Source organism: Schistocerca serialis, chromosome 5 (genome assembly GCF_023864345.2).
Source record: "Schistocerca serialis cubense isolate TAMUIC-IGC-003099 chromosome 5, iqSchSeri2.2, whole genome shotgun sequence".
In the NCBI taxonomy this organism is placed as follows: Eukaryota; Metazoa; Arthropoda; class Insecta; order Orthoptera; family Acrididae; genus Schistocerca; species Schistocerca serialis.
Window position 1 is genome coordinate 453907419 of NC_064642.1, and position 14521 is coordinate 453921939.

At 43.8% G+C, this 14521-nt stretch overlaps 1 protein-coding gene and 1 pseudogene across 3 annotated transcripts in view; one reads left to right on the forward strand and one right to left on the reverse strand.

The window, feature by feature from the left end:
- LOC126481346 (SPARC-related modular calcium-binding protein 2) overlaps positions 1 to 14521 on the reverse strand; it is an 831237-nt gene that overhangs the window by 244668 nt on the left and 572048 nt on the right. For all 3 annotated transcript variants that reach the window (XM_050105041.1, XM_050105040.1, XM_050105039.1), the window contains exon 4: positions 672 to 707. In XM_050105041.1, the coding sequence (XP_049960998.1) occupies positions 672 to 707 (36 nt within the window). The remainder of the gene's footprint in view (positions 1 to 671; positions 708 to 14521) is intronic.
- On the forward strand, positions 5747 to 5864 carry LOC126482644 (5S ribosomal RNA; annotated as a pseudogene).

Consider the following 14521-nt stretch of genomic DNA (forward strand, 5'->3'; position numbering starts at 1 on the left):
ATGCAAGGAAAACACTAATAACTGACCATCTCCAAAAAAGTAAAAAGTTAAATATGGCGTTAGCGAAGCTACAGTATGAGAATTTTAGTAAATAAAAAGGAAGTCATAGTACTAATAAGGAAATATAATGAAAGAAAGTGCATGATAAACTAATAGAACAAGCTGGTTCATTCAAAGATCAATTTGTTCGAGTAGCGCAGATTTAGAGAACATGAAAAAAATGTAGCAAGATAAATGGATGCACTAAAATATATCTAAGGGGTGGAAAAGGGGAGAGCAATCAGCAGAAAAGAGAAAAGTAGGTACAAAATTTAGTTCAAAGTCAGTAATACTATATGCTGGTCAATCATGGATTTTGAGAGTAAGAGATTGGAAAAGAAAGAAGCACTAGAAATTAGTTTTCTAATATATTTCTGTTTGGCTTAAGCTGAAGGGAGAAATCAGATGTGCTGACTTATGGGAATCATTTTGTTCACAATTGGCCTAGTGAAAGATGATAAAGAGTACCAAAATGAATAGTTAAAAAGCTCATTGAGAATGTCCCCTGAGAGACTGCCACTGCAGGTATTCAGAGACTCGTCAGCAGGACGTCTGGACTTCAGAGTATAATTGTTTTCAAACAAACCATGTTCAGTATGTGTTTTGATTCTATGGAGTAATTTTTGGCTTACCTTTCTTCGGAGGTGGCGTTCTAGTTGCCCGTTTCCCTGTAAATAAAAATGCCGACATAAATAATTTGAAACGTAAATGACACCTTTCTTAAATCTCATATTTCTGTAAGTGATTTCGGCACAGAACATTTGTGAGATGAGGCTAAAGCTATACTGGCATTCGGTTAAGGTTAATTATCAGTGCCCTAGACAAGAATAGATACTTCTGAAAAAAATATAGCATAAATAGGGGATAGTTCCTAAAGATGTTTAATACTTTTACGTCACTTACAGTACAGCTGCTTCTATTTTCTAGATTTTCATTTACTGGACAAATATGTTTTTTCTGCAAGAATTGCAACATTTCAATTAATGTCATGTGATATATCTATAAAAATGGCTTGAAAAAGTTTGTATTTCATAGTAAGGTAATTGTACATGCGTATTTTGATTTACTCGTTAACTAGTGTAATATACTAGTCGCAAAAGGAAGGGGACCGAACGAAATTATGAGAAGATACACTTTTAATTCATTCTTATATCCTGTCATGCATTATGTACCTACGATACAGTAAATGATATTGATGTAGGTACTCCATAAATTTCGTCTATATTGCGCAAAACGATCGACACTTTTTGCTGACAATCATCAACACTAAACGGTACGTGTGCAAGACGCGGTCAACGAAATTAATCGACAGCGATAATTTATATCCTCTCAGTTTCACGAAATCTTACGCAGCGTTCCTCAAAGCGATCACATATCTGGTATACTAAATTTTGTACACGTATATTAATTATCACTCCAGGAAGTTGTTCCAGTGAGCGCCTTGTCTTTAAACATGTCGTTCCACTTACTGATCTATAAGGATGTATGTGAACCTCCAATGAGCCAGATCATGAGACAATAAACATCCAACGGCAGTTTTTCAATTTCGTCCCCCCGTGAACCGATGCCAACGTCGTGCAGGAGTTCGTACGTGCGTCAGTGCAGAGTCCCGCTCACACAATCTGTCCCCTACTATGATATGCAATTGCTCACCAATATTACGGAGCAGGGAATAACGCCCAGTGGTATTCAAGAGAGAAGAATTCAAATCACTGTGTGACCATCCACCTTTAAATTAGCTGCAGCTTCTTCCCATTTTGAGCGGGACAACGTTCAATCTAGACTGTTCGTAGAGAGTGAACAGCCCATAGTACAAAGTCTCTTCATTTTAAGGTGCTATAGGTCTCAAAATAACAACAGCAATGAGGGATACTGTCTGTGTTTCGATACCTATAGCGCTTAAGAATGATCTGTTAGGCCGAAACAGTTGAAATGTATACGAGAGTGGTTTGACAAGTCTGGTAAATTCCCATTAAAGAATGGAACATTTTTCTTGCGCCTTTATTGTTGGTAACCTTGATTATTCCGAGGATCGTATACAGAATTTCATTAATCTACAGCATACAGTTCGTTGCTGATAGCCGCCTGAATTGGTCTGTGTGCCAACTGCGACTGATAATGGAGAAAAAGTTTCGTAGTGTTAATAAACGTTTTCGTTTCAAGGATTGGGCTGCGCACAGATCAAAACAGAATAGAATGAATTTCACGCGGACTCTGCACCATCATTGAAGACCATTTACTTTCGGATGAATGAATTTAAACGTAGTCGACGAGCACCGAAGTTGAATCGTGGTACGGCTGTCGAATTAACGTCATCACAAAGGAAACCATTGACAAAATCCATAATATTGTAATGCAAGACCGTTGAATAAAACTTCGTGAGATTGCTGAGACAGTAGGCATCTTAACTGAATGAATGCATGATATCCTGCACGGAAAATTGTCTATGAAGAAGCTGTGTGCGAGTTGGGTGCCGCGGTTGCTCATAGTCTACGCACCCGGCACATTTCAACAAAATGTCTCGTGATGTTTAACTGCAACCTGCAAGAAGTTTTGTGCCGATTTGTTACTGCTGATGAAACATGGATCCACCATTACACACCAGAGTCGAAATGGCAGTCAAAACAATGGACAAAAACTGATAAAATTTTACTGAGGAAGGCCGAGACCACATTTTGTCAACTGGTATGGTGATGGCCACTATTTTTTTTCCTAAAATTCTCAACAAACAAACTTCAGATTTCTTGAAAAAAGGTAGAATCATAAGTGGACTCGATTATGCTTCATTGTTGGATCTTTTGAAACCTGCGTTGGCTGAAAAAAAGGTGAAAGTTTGTACCTGGACAACTCACCAACCCACACATCGGCTATAACAAAGGCGAAGGTACTCTACTTGGGCTTTGACTTAATTCCTCATCCACCTATTCACCACATTTAGTCCCAAGTGACTCCTTCCCGTTCCCTAACTTGAAGCTTTGGGTTGATGGGAAGAAATTTTCATGAAATGTAGAAGTGGTAGTTGCAGTCTACCAGTATTTTGCCAAGTTTCATAGAACCTATTTTTCCGATGGGATGCAAAAGCTGGAGGTCCGCTGAACCAAGTGTATATTCCTCAAAGGAGACTATATCGAGAAGTTCTTTACTAAACAAACATTTCTTCTTGCCTTCTTACCAGACTTATCAAACCACACGCATAAAATCGAGCAAATAAAAATACTTGAAAGCCAAGTGCCAAGGTGGAACCACATACATAACGCTCGATAAATTTACGGCTGTGGTATTCTTTTATGAAGAAAAAGAAATTTTATTTGCTTTGTGTGAGCAGTATAGGTTCAAAATGGTTCAAATGGCTCTGAGCACTATGGGACTTAACATCTATGGTCATCAGTCCCCTAGAACTTAGAACTACTTAAACCTAACTAACCTAAGGACATCACACAACACCCAGTCATCACGAGGCAGAGAAAATCCCTAACCCCGCCGGGAATCGAACCCGGAAAACCGGGCGCGGGAAGCGAGAACGCTACCGCACGACCACGAGCTGCGGACTGAGCAGTACAGGAAGAAGAATTAATTTTCAGGCGTCACGGGGTGGGAACTTTAATACACGGAGCTGCTACCTCTGGCTGCAACGACGATTCTAGACCATCTGACCATTCAGTTGAGCTGAGCTTGGATTTTAAACGGAGGTGACGTCATTCCATTCTACTTCAGCTCTATGCCAGAGTTATTCAGTTGTTGTAGCTGGCAAATGGTCCACGTGACCCATGAAGTATCGTGAACATACTCGCCAGTGCTACAGTCGAACACTCTCTGGATCGAGACTGATCGGGACAGGACGGGTAATATGCGCTCTTGCGTTATCTCGTTGGAAAATAAAGTCAGTGAGATCTCGAAGTAGGGCACATCCATAATAATGCCTGCTGTCCGAATTACCAGTTATGTGAACGAAAGGAGATAGTGTTGTGTACCCATTGGCACCCCATACACCACGCCAGGTGTTAGGCTCATATGGCAATTCTACCCAGGAACGTTCGTTCTTCTCGGACCCTCTACACACGGACACGTTTATTGAGATGATGTATCCAGAACGGGGACTCTTCTGAAAAGATGACACGGTGCCAGTCATGTGCGCAGCATTGCAGTTTGGCGCACCACTGTCGGCGAGCTTCTCTCTGCTGTCCCGTTAGGGTAAACGCAATGATGGTGGTCGTGCTTAAGACCGTGGTGCTCCAGACTTAGTAGCACTGACGTTGTGGATATTTGCCTTGCTGCAGAGTGGCCTATTTCTTGACTTTAGATACAAAATCTGACTGTACCATCATCAGTGCCCAAACAAAGAATACGGGGGTTGTGTGGAAGTACGGAAAGACCGCGAGAAATGCGTACATCCTGTGCTATTTAGGCTGTTTTATTTGAGCATGAACGGCATCTGTTCAATGACCACAATACGTTAAAGTCTCAGTCGTGGTCAGAAGAGCGATCTGTGTTGTTGTGAATGCTTTGCTGGTGCTCGTATGATGGGTTCTTGAGTAAGTGTTCTGTGTTTCCAGATGACCATATCGAAAATTTACATTGCGTAAAGGGAAACCGAGAAAACATTATCCGCTATGTCGCAACGCGGACGAGAGTGTGTGGTGAGTGGTTGTGACAGATGACACTGGATAGGATTGTGACGAGAAATAAGAGAACGACATCTGCAAATGTCACTACAGAAGTTCAAGTCTCGCTTGCAAGCCCTTTCAGCACCAAAACAACACGAAGGGAGCTCCATAAGCAAGGAATTGCTTGGAGAGCTGGAATTCCAAAGCTACTCACCACTGACGCAAATGCCTGTACCAGGAAAACGTGGTGCCGAAGCCATTAAATGTGGTCTGTGGAGCAATAGAAGTAAGTCATGGTCGTTTGAGTCTTGTTTCACACTGTTTCCAACTTCTGACAGAGTTTACGTCCCGAGAGTGAAACGTGATGCGGGTTCAGTGATGTCGTAACCACATCGCTGTATTCCACAGACCCAATGTTTACTGTGCAAGGTCGCATTACTGCCAAGGATAGTGTGACCATTTCAGCTGATCAGGTCCATTCCATGGTACAATGTTTGTTCCCCAGTGGGATGCTGTTTTCCAAAACGACGTGACTGCTGTCCACACAGAACGCATCGTCCAGGACTGGTTTAGTGTTCACAAGGACGATCTTTTCCCATCTCCAAAACATGGTTCAAATGGCTCTGAGCACTATGGGACTTAACATCTGAGGTCATCAGTCCCCTAGAACTTAGAACTACTTAAACCTAACTTACCTAAGGACATCACACACATCCATGCCCGAGGCAGCATTCGAACCTGCGACCATAGCGGTCGCGCGGTTACAGTCTGAAGCGCCTAGAACCGCTCGGCCACACCGGCCGGCTTCCCATCTCCCCTGGCCGGCACAATTACCAGATCTTAATATTGTTGAGCCTTTGTGGCATAGTCTGAAGAGAATGGTGCGTGATCGGTTTTCACCTACAGCATGTTATGTGAACTTGCCACTATTTTGCAGGGAAGATGGTATAAGATAGCCTTGAAAACCACAAGCGTCCTGTTTTTATGTATTCTGCGACGACTGGAAGCTGTTTTGAACACCGAAAGTTTTGCTACGCTACATTAGACATGATACTGTGTTGTGTGTGGTGTTTCCATATTTTTGCCCATGTCTGTATCCTAGTGCCAACGGCCTTGCCGCAGTGTTAACACCGGTTCCCGTCAGATCACCGAAGATAAGCGCTGTCGGGCTGGGCTAGCACTTGGATGGGTGGCCATCCGGTCTGCCGAGCGCTGTTGGCAAGCGAAATGCACTCAGCCCTTGTGAGGCAAACTGAGGAGCTACTTGATTGAGAAGTTGCGCCTCCGGTCTCGGAAACTGACATACGGCCTGGAGAGCGGTGTGCTGACCACATGCCCCTCCATATTCGCATCCAGTGACGTGTATGAGCTGAGAATGACACGGCGGCCGGTCAGTACCGTTGGGCCTTCATGGCCTGTTCGGAAGGAGTTTAGTTTTTGTTTCTGTATCCTAGTCATACTGGTAGCTTGTCGCTCGAGGCCGCTTAGTATTTGCATGGAGTTGAGTATGGCCTTCTTGAACCAATCAATACCATATTCTCACGACAGACGTGCGAGCCAGACAAGCGAGCAGCGGTGTGGCGGAACAATAAATCCCACTGCCCAAAGGTCACAATCCTGCCGCTGTCGAATCCGACATGAAGTAGAAGGCATTTCTCCTTCTTACACGGAGCATAACACGACCTGCTCACCAAATATGACAATCAACCGCATCTTCTGAATGTGAAATCCGCTGTGTAATCTTTCGTTTTATGTAGAATGTAGCTTGGATTACTCCTGCCTCTTTTGCGCGGTTGCATTGAAATGATAATCGTTTCCACATTCAAACATGTAGTACGCTTTACGCGAATATGACGTTTCTTGCTTGCCGTCATCGTCTAGCAGCCTGAACGGACAGCAGTCTGTATCGTGCTGGTAACAATTTGCAGATTCTTGTAGTCCACAGAATGTGAAATATGTAAATTTCCCTGTGTGTGTGTATGTGTGTGTGTGTGTGTGTGTGTGTGTGTGTGTGTGTGTGTGTGTCTGTACGAGGGGCGTTCAATAAGTAAAACACATTTTTTTCTCGGCCAATTTCGGAAGAAAAACGCGGAATTTGTTGTGTGACATCGTGAAATAATTTCCCTTGCCGTGAAATATTTCCGCTTCGGCCCCTATAGTTCCATGTATTTCCGATAGGTGTCGGCGCTATACGTAGCCTCCAAAATTGTGTCTATAACGGAGGTGCGTTCAGAGCAGATAGATGTCACTGTGTTTCTTTTGGCACAAAACCAGAGTAGCGCAGATAACCATGGATGTTGCAAATGTCTACCGAGTCCGGGCAGTGAACAAAAGCACGGTATATTACAATTTTCAACGTTACCTTGAGCTGAAACTTCCTAGCAGATTAAAACTGTGTGCCGGACCGAGACTCGAACTCGGGACCTTTGCCTTTCGCGTGTATGTGCTCTACCAACTGAGCTACCCACGCACGACTCATGCCCCGTCCTCACAGCTTTACTCCTGCCAGTACCTCGTCTCCCACCTTCCAAACTTTACAGAAGCTCTCCTGCGAAACTTGCAGAACTAGCACTCCTGAAAGAGATCTGCCAGGAAGTTTCATATCAGCGCACACTTCGCTGCAGAGTGAAAATCTCATTCTGGAAACATCCCCCAGGCTGTGGCTAAGCCATGTCTCCGCAATATCCTCTCTTTCAGGAGTGCTAATTCTGCAAGTTTCGCAGAAGAGCTTCAGTAAAGTTTGGAAGGTGGGAGACGAGGTACTGGCAGGAGTAAAGCTGTGAGGACGGGGCGTGAGTCGTGCTTGGGTAGCTCAGTTGGTAGAGCACTTGCCCGCGAAAGGCAAAGGTCCCGAGTTCGAGTCTCGGTCCGGCACACAGTTTTAATCTGCCAGGAAGTTTCATATCAGCGCACACTCCGCTGCAGAGAGAAAATCTCTTTCTGGATTACCTTGAGCTGTAATTTCATTATCAATTTATTGGCAACCTGTTTCGACGATACACTTCATCATCATCAGGCCCTCTAAATACGCAGTGGCAGAATTTTCCCGAAAGACTTCAAAGTTCCACGTGAAAGTAACCGGTATCCGCATCAGCTCTTATAAGCATCCACACATGACGAGACAGCAAAAGCTGTATGTGGTTGCTTACAAGAGCTGATGCGGATACCAGTTACTTTCACGTTGGACTCTCTGACTGATGTATTTCGGGAAAATTCAGCCACTATGTACTTAGAGAGCCTGATGATTCAGTGTATCGTCAAAACCGGTTGCCAATAAACTGACAACGAAATTTCAGCTGAATGGTAGCGATGAAAATTGTGATCTTCCTATCGGCTGTGATGCTCTCTTCCTCTTTAACGAAGATGGATATGCCGAAAATCACGGTAGGTCATTTGGCGAGGGATCTGTCGTAGCAGTCTGTCATCATCGCAACAAGGTAGCGCAAACGTGTCCGATCTCCCCCGTTCCGGCCGGCCGCACACTGCTGTGACTCCTGCAGCATTTGAAAGTGGGGATACCCTCTTTCGAGGTGATAGACGGATCGCAATCAAACACCTCGCTGCTCAACTGGTTGATAGTGCTGACGAACTCGTCCACCAGTTGAGTACTCAAAGGTGAGCGCCCGCTGCATTTATCGTCGCCTAACTGAAGACCATAAAGAGCAACGAAGGACCATCTCTGCGGAATATCACGCGCGTTACGAGGCTGATCGTGATATTTTTTTGTCAGATATCATCAAGACGATGAACCATGGGTTCATCACTTCGAATCCACGGAGTGGCGACACATTACCTCTCCACTGAAGAAAATGTTCAAAGCGACATCCCCGTAAAGTGATGGCAACGGTCTTTTGGGACTCTGAGAGTGTTATTTTGTTTGATGTCCTCCCTGATGGCGCAGCGAGCAACTCTCAGGTGAATCTTCAGGAAATTGAAGAAATTCGTCGTCACTAAAATGAAACAAACCTCTCCTTTTCCATGATAATGCAAGGCATCTGCGCACATAAGAGGAGCCCAAAACTTCATTAGACTGTTCTTCCTCATCCACTCTATAGCCCGGATCCCGCACGTTCCGACTTCCCTCTGTTTGACCCAGTGAAGGATGCAACCGCGGGAAGCAGGAAATGGGTACTGGGGAGGTTATGGGTGCAGTAAGACGTTAGCTCCGACGTCGGCCAGTAGAGCGGTACGATGCGGGCATGCAGGCTCTCTCAGTAAGATGGTGGAAGGCAGTCGCGTTGAACGAAGATTATGTTGAAAAATAAGTTTTTGTAGACAAAAAAATGGGGAATAATATGGTGTATTGGAATCCTCATTAAAACCAATCTATGAGGGTAATCCCAAAAGTAAAGTCTCCAATTTTTTTTATAAGTTCATAGACCTGTTTATTTCTACAATGGCTTACATCAGTTTACAGATTGAACATTTAGCTATTTTTCGACATAATCACCATTTCTGTCGCTGCTATGGCAGTTTTTGTATGTCATGTCATACCAGCTCGCCGCCATGCTGTTCACCTCGTCGTCAGAGCTGAATCGCTTTCTGGCCAAATATTCTTTTAACCTAGGGAACAGGTGACTGTCACTGGGAGCCAAGTCAGGACTATAGGGTGGGTGGGTGATTATGTTCCACTGAAACTGTGGAGATTAATGGTTTGCCGAGCGATGTGAGGGCGAGCGTTGTCATGCAGAATGTGTACGCCCTTGCACAACATTACTCTTCTCACGTTCTGAATTGCCCGTTTGAGTTTTTTCAGAGTCTCACAGTAGCTGTCAGCGTTAATTGTGATCCCAGTGGGCATACAGTCGACCAACAATACCCCTTTCCGACCCCAAAAACGGTTGTCATGACTTTACCGGCAGACTGCAAACTCTCTACACCACTTACGAACATCTTTGACATCCATGCACGACTCACCATACACTTCTGTCAATTGGGGATGGATTTCAATCGGTGCAGTGCCCTTTGCGCTCAAAAACTGAATAACTGCGCGCAATTCGCAACATCCAACGGGAGCTCCATTCTCAACGGCTGCCAAGGCAAGACTGGGCACCTCAGCCTGGCGTGCGCATGTTTACACATAGCGTGTGAAGCACTCTTCATAACAGTGTGACCAACTGCCACACAAACAGAGTTCTGTACTTATAAAAAAAATAGGAGCCCTTACCTTTGGGATTACCCTCGGGCATTCAGAAAATAAATGTATTCCATTAGTTATTAGACGACCCTCGTACTTATGTGCCCCATATCACCTGACTTTGGTACAACCTGCAGTAACCGATTGACACTGCACACTGAAATACGGTGGAAACAGAAAACTGAAATATTAATACTATTATGATACGATTACTTGTTACCTTTAAAAGTAAAAACCGGTGCTGAAAACTGCGTTGTTCATCAGCTTCAACACTCTAAATCAAATGAAATTTAGTGTGGCACAATGTTAACAGGTACATCACTGAAGGTGTAACAGTTGGGAGGGGCGTTGGGGGGAGTGATAAAATGCGTTTTATTCCCATCACTGCATGTGACATTGTCTAGTGGCGAACTCGAGAAACACCAAGAGGCCCATTGTATTAGGGATGGCGGTCATTGCAGAAAACCGATTTTCGGTAATATCGGGTCTATTTCCACGTCACTTTAATCTGACTTAAAACCCCTCAAAATAACCAGTTTATGAAATATCCGATTTTCGGTTTTTATTCCTGTTACTTCCTGGAATAGACGTAGAATCAAAATAGTAAATTAAATAGACCAATAAAAGGAAACTTAGTCCTCCTGTCCTTCGCGGCGTTTCTCGATAAATGTCAAGTGGTTGAATACTATAAGAAATCACCAGCATTCTACCATTGATTCTAATTGTTTGAAACTCCACTCAAAAATCATTTTGTAATCAGGGTCATACCACTATTTTGGCAATAAGTATAGCCAGGGTAAAAACTGAGGTTAAACTGTTTTTCGTGTTAATTTGTCAGTTTCAGGAGCTAAAAGTAGATAAAGGCATATTATGAAGACACAGGCACTAGATCAGCTGCTTTATTTTTATTGTGTACTCTGAATTAGTTTTTAAATTTTTAATTTATTGCTTTTACCATAATTTCCAACTTTCGTTATTTCATAGAAATGACAGCCAAATGGTTAATCTTTTAAAGCAAATGATGCATTGTACTTCGTTGCTACGTCAGTTTCAGAAGCTAAAAGTAGATAAAGGCATATTATGAAGACACAGGCACTAGATCAGCTGCTTTATTTTTATTGTGTACTCTGAATTAGTTTTTAAATTTTTAATTTATTGCTTTTACCATAATTCCCAACTTTCGTTATTTCATAGAAATGACAGCCAAATGGTTAATCTTTTAAAGCAAATGATGCATTGTACTTCGTTGCTACGTTAGTTCGTAAGAATTTTTTCACGCAAGGGATGGTCCGATTGTGCAATACAACGGATGTCTGGCGACAACAGCGAGAAACTACCGTGTAGATCAGGTGGGGGCAGGTCTTGCACACTGCACGTACTCGCGTACCTGAAGCCACGACACACGGCAACAGGGACATTATTGTCTCAACAGTGCTGTGACAGTTCTTTTGCCATGTGTTTATTGCTAGTTTCTGTCGGCATTGTTATTAAAATAGCACTGACCGCTTTTCCACATTTTGTGCAATAACGTTTTATTTCAAACCAATGCGAACTTTACTGATAAAAATTACTGCTTCTTTTAAAAAAGTTTACTTAACCCTTTCAGATTTGAATTTTTTTCTGGACAAAGGAAAATGTTTCTTAGTGCTGTAATTCTTTTAGGCGATTTTTAAAATGATTTTAGATGCAAGATTTATACAAAAATATGGACCAGAATTCAAAATACACTTCTCACATTTGGCTTCTTTTTATGGACTAAAATAACTAATTTTGAAACATTCACTGTTGCAATAAACAAACTGATCACTCACTAATTACCATCCAAGTATCAAAAATAATATTTAATTATTCAGTGGAACAGACAGGATGGCAATTATTGAACTATATGAAGAAAAGGAAAATCAGTTACAAAGTACGGCCTGCATACACTTTATTCAACATATTAACGTCGCCACTGACATTCGGATTTAGGTTATGAAGTGTTCGATTAGTCTGCCATTACTGGTGAAATTCTGCATGACCCGCTGAAGTATCGGAGCATCGATGCTGTCGATGACATCCTGAATGGCTTTTTTTCAGCTCTGTAATGGTTTTGGCGATGTTTCCGTACAGCTTGTCTTTAATACAGCTCCTCAAAAAGGAGTCGCATGTGTGCAGATCCGGAGAATATGGCCGCCTATCGAGGTCCATGCCAGTGGCCTCCGGGTAACCCAGAGCAGAATGTGGTACCCTGATTCGATGGAGTCGAGCTCCAACTTGCCTGGAGCACATCCCGTCGAAATCAGCGTCACTTTGGATAATGTGGATGAAATCATCTTCCAAAAGCAGCACGCACTGTTCGGTGGTCACCGTGCCCTCAGGGAATGTTGTTGTTGTTGTGGTCTTCAGTCCTGAGACTGGTTTGATGCAGCTCTCCATGCTAATCTATCCTGTGCAAGCTCCTTCATCTCCCAGCACCTACTGCAACCTACATCCTTCTGAATCTGCTTAGTGTATTCATCTCTTGGTCTCCCTCTACGATTTTTACCCTCCACGCTGCCCTCCAATACTAAATTGGCGATCCCTCGATGTCTCAGAACATGTCCTACCAACCGTTCCCTTCTTCTAGTCAAGTTGTGCCACAAACTTCTCTTCACCCCAATCCTATTCAATACCTCCTCATTAGTTACGTGATCTACCCACCTAATCTTCAACATTCTTCTGTAGCACCACATTTCGAAAGCTTCTATTCTCTTCTTGTCCAAAATATTTATTGTCCACGTTTCACTTCCATACATGGCTACACTCCATACAAATACTTTCAGAAACGACTTCCTGACACTTAAATCAATACTGGATGTTAACAAATTTCTCTTCTTCAGAAACGCTTTCCTTGCCATTTCCAGTCTACATTTTATATCCTCTCTACTTCGACCATCATCAGTTATTTTGCTCCCCAAATAGCAAAACTCCTTTACTACTTTAAGTGTCTCATTTCCTAATCTAATTCCCTCAGCACCACCCGACCATCAGGGAATATCGTACCGATTATTTCGTGCTGGACATTGCACACCACACAGTCACTCGTTGAGGGTGAAGAGACTTCTCGATAGCGAAATGCAGATTCTTCTTTCTTTCTTTCTTTCACTTGCGCCTTTGTCCCTCAATGGAGGCAGGGTCGGCGTGGTGACAACGGAATTGGCAAGGTTAATTGAAAGGGGTGACCGGATGCCCTTCCTGCCGCCACCCCATATCCCCCAGGACGGAATCAGTGTACCCCAGCTGTCTGCATCTAGTGTAAACCATGAAATAGTGTGGAAGAGTAACTGAGGCGTGATGTGGGGACCAGCGCGGTATTCACCTACTGAGATGTGGTAAACCGCCTAAAAACTACATCCAGGCTGGCCGACACACCGGCCCACGTCGTTAATCCGCAGGGCGGATTCGATCCGGGGCCGGCGCGCCTACCCGAGTCCAGGAAGCAACGCATTAGCGCTCTCGGCTAGCCTGGTGGGTTCGCGAAATGCAGATTCTCAGTCCCCCAAATGCGCCAATTCTGCTTATTGACGAACTCATCAAAATGAAAGTGGTCTTCGTCGCTAAACCAGACCCTACTAATTTCCATCATGCCCCGCGACCAACTGTGCAATATGAACGTCGCAAGGCAACCCATTCACAAGTTATGATGATTTTATTTCATATGGGTCAATAACTGTCACTCTGTAACTAATCGACCACTTCCGCTTATCCTGGCGGCCAACAAGCTCCTGCGCAATGGTACATTTACTTGTTGACATTTTTATACTGATGCCCAACAGCTGGCAGTACTTGCGCACGATGAAATGACTGAACAATCAATAATGCATACATGAGATTTCCATTGGAGGAAAATATCTCTGTGTCAGCTAAAAAACAGTAAAAGTTAATGTACATACACTACTGGCTATTAAAATAGTACACGATGAAGATGACGTGCTACAGACGCGAAATTTAACCGACAGCAAGAAGATGCTGTGATATGCAAATGATTAGCTTTTTAGAGCATTCACACGAGGTTGGCGCCAGTGGCGACACCTGCAACGTGCTGACATGAGGAAAGTTTCCAACCGATTTCTCATACACAAACAGCAGTTGACCGGCGTTGTCTGGTGAAACGTTGTTGTGATGCCTCGTGTAAGGAGGAGAAATGCGTACCATCACGTTTCCTACTTTGATAATGGTCGGATTGTAGCCTATTGCGATTGCGGTTTATCGTATCGCGACATTGCTGCTCGCATTGGTCGAGATCCAATGACTGTTAGCACAATATGGAATCGGTGGGTTCAGGAGGGTAATACGGAACACCGTGCTGGATCCCAACGGTCTCGTATCACTAGCTGTCGAGATGACAGGCATCTTATCCGCATGGCTGTAACGGATCGTGCAGCCACATCTCGATCACTGAGTCAACAGATGGGGAGTTTGCAAGACAACAACCATCTGCATGAACAGTTCGATGACGTTTGCAGCAGCATGAACTATGAGCTCAGAGACTATGGCTGCGGTTACCGTTGACGCTGCATCACGGACAGGAGCGCCCGTGATGGTGTACTCAACGACTAACCTGGGTGACGAATGGCAAAATGTCATTTTTTCGGATGAATCCAGGTTCTGTTTACAGCATCATGATGGTCACATCCGTGTTTGGCGACATCGCGGTGAACGTACATTGGAAGCGTGTATTCGTCATCGCCATATTGGCGTATCACCTGGCGTGATGGTA